The following is a 1,939-nucleotide window of genomic DNA, read 5'->3' as shown; positions in this document are numbered from 1 at the left end:
CTGTGCAGTGCCACACAGCCACCCACCCTCGTGTTGTCAGCCTCTAGGTGGTTTGGAAAGAAGTAAACAACCGTGATGCATTATGCCGGGGTATAAATCCAGTCTCCTCTTCTTAAATGGAGATCCCTGGAATTGAACCCGGGACCTTCTGCGTGCCAAGCTTGCAGGCAGCAATTGCTGTGCAGTGCCACACAGCCACCCACCCTCGTGTTGTCAGCCTCTAGGTGGTTTGGAAAGAAGTAAACAACCGTGATGTATTATGCCAGGGGTTTGTCAAATGGATTAATATTGTATTTCAACGCGACTCGCCTTGAAAAAGTTACACACGAAATGAGATAATAGGCATGATCCGTTGTGTTGATGGCGTTTGAATTCCTTCCAGTAGGCTGAAATATTGGAAAAAGAAATTTCTGGTCTTTGGAGACTTTTTTTTTGGCATAATACATCACGGTTATTTACTTCTTTCCAGACTTCCACCCCATAAGAACATAAGAGACGCCAATGTTGGATCAGGCCAAAGGCCCATCCAGTCCAACATTCCAGCTCCCCTGGAGAAAGGGACCCCTTGGGCAGGTGAGCTTTATGGCCATTCTACCCCACTGAATTCCCTCCCCTTCCCAAGCCTCACCCGTCTTAGGCTCCACCCCTAATCCATTTTAGGCTCCACCCCTAATCCACCCCACCCATGCTCCAAGTGGGTAAAGCCAGTTCATACCATTGCCCCCCCCAAAAAAAAAAACCACACACAGGGCTGACGGGATAAATTAATATGCATTTATTTATTTTTTTCTATACAAAACAGAAGTCGCTTCTCTTGGGGGGGGCCCTCCCCTACAGCCAGGACTAAGCTGAGCCTTGCTTTGTGTCGTCTCCCCCCCCCACAACAATTGGGCAGGAGAGCCCCCCCCCATCACCCCTTTTATTCTGTCTGTAGGCTTGGGGGTGGGGAGCAGGGGGGGAAGCCAGGGGAGGGGGCTGGGTTTGGTTCCCGAAATGAGTCCAGTTCTCTTTCCCCCCTCCCCTCTCATTCCTCTTTCGTCAGAAGGGGCCTGCCTGGATGTTCCTTGTTCCCCGACAGCTGCCCGGCAGCTGCTGAGTTGGGCCCCAAAGGACGGATCCGAGCCCTCCTCTCCCCCGCCCCCCCAGGATATCTTAGCACATTCCTTTGGCCATCCCTAGCCTGGGTAATTTACATTGTGGCTGTGGTCATTCTTGGCCACGGAAAGATGCTCCGTGGGGAGGGGAGAAGCGGGAAAGCAACAGAGGCTGAGAGAAGAGAGGGTTGTCTGGTATGAGAGTCCACATCCCCAGCACAGAGTCCTCTGGGAACAGGAAGCGGTAGGGGCTCCGGGCGCCTGCCCAGCGGACCCCGGAGGTTGCACGGAAGACCAGGCGCGGGCGGGCCACAGGTTCTCACACCTGCGATTCGGCCTCGTTCTCTTTGGCTCGCCGCTGCCACTGCCGCCGCTGCCGGGGCCTCCAGCGCAGGCGGGAGAGGCAGGAGTGCCCCACGTGCGAAAGGTGCTGCAGCTTGACTCGGACGCAGGACACTTCGCTGGTGGGGATCCTGGAGAAGAAGACCCGGTCCTGGCAGGGGGAGTCCTCCTCCTCGGTCTGCTCGAGGGCCTCCATCACCGCCAGAATGGACTGGCGCTGGACTTGGTTCTGCAGGCCCCGCACGTCCAGGAGAGCCGACACGTGCTTCTTCCTGGAAGGGGTGAGACTCGCTTGACTGTCGGGCCTTTGTTTGGGGGCCAAAGGCACTTTTGGAAACATCACGGGGCAAAGGATCTCACAGAATCACAGAGCTGGAAGGGGCCTCCAGGGTCATCTAGTCCAACCCCCTGCACCGTGCAGGAAATTCACAAATACCTCCCCCCCTCCACACCCACAGTGACCCCTGGTCCACGCCCAGAAGATGACACAAAAAAAAACCCCT

At 55.8% G+C, this 1,939-nt stretch overlaps 1 protein-coding gene across 1 annotated transcript in view; it reads right to left on the bottom strand.

The window, feature by feature from the left end:
• Nucleotides 1–1,187: 1,187 nt before the first annotated feature.
• Nucleotides 1,188–1,939, bottom strand: part of EXOC3L2 (exocyst complex component 3-like 2) — a 24,816-nt gene continuing 24,064 nt past the window's right edge. Inside the window, exon 9 of the mRNA XM_015407017.1 lies at nucleotides 1,188–1,708. Coding sequence (XP_015262503.1) covers nucleotides 1,414–1,708 — 295 coding nt within the window. The 3' untranslated portion in view covers nucleotides 1,188–1,413. The remainder of the gene's footprint in view (nucleotides 1,709–1,939) is intronic.

This window comes from Gekko japonicus, unplaced genomic scaffold (genome assembly GCF_001447785.1).
Source record: "Gekko japonicus isolate JY-2015 unplaced genomic scaffold, Gekko_japonicus_V1.1 scaffold2024, whole genome shotgun sequence".
NCBI lineage: Eukaryota > Metazoa > Chordata > Lepidosauria > Squamata > Gekkonidae > Gekko > Gekko japonicus.
The sequence above is the reverse complement of the archived record's forward strand: the minus strand, read 5'-3'. Positions and strand labels throughout refer to the sequence as shown.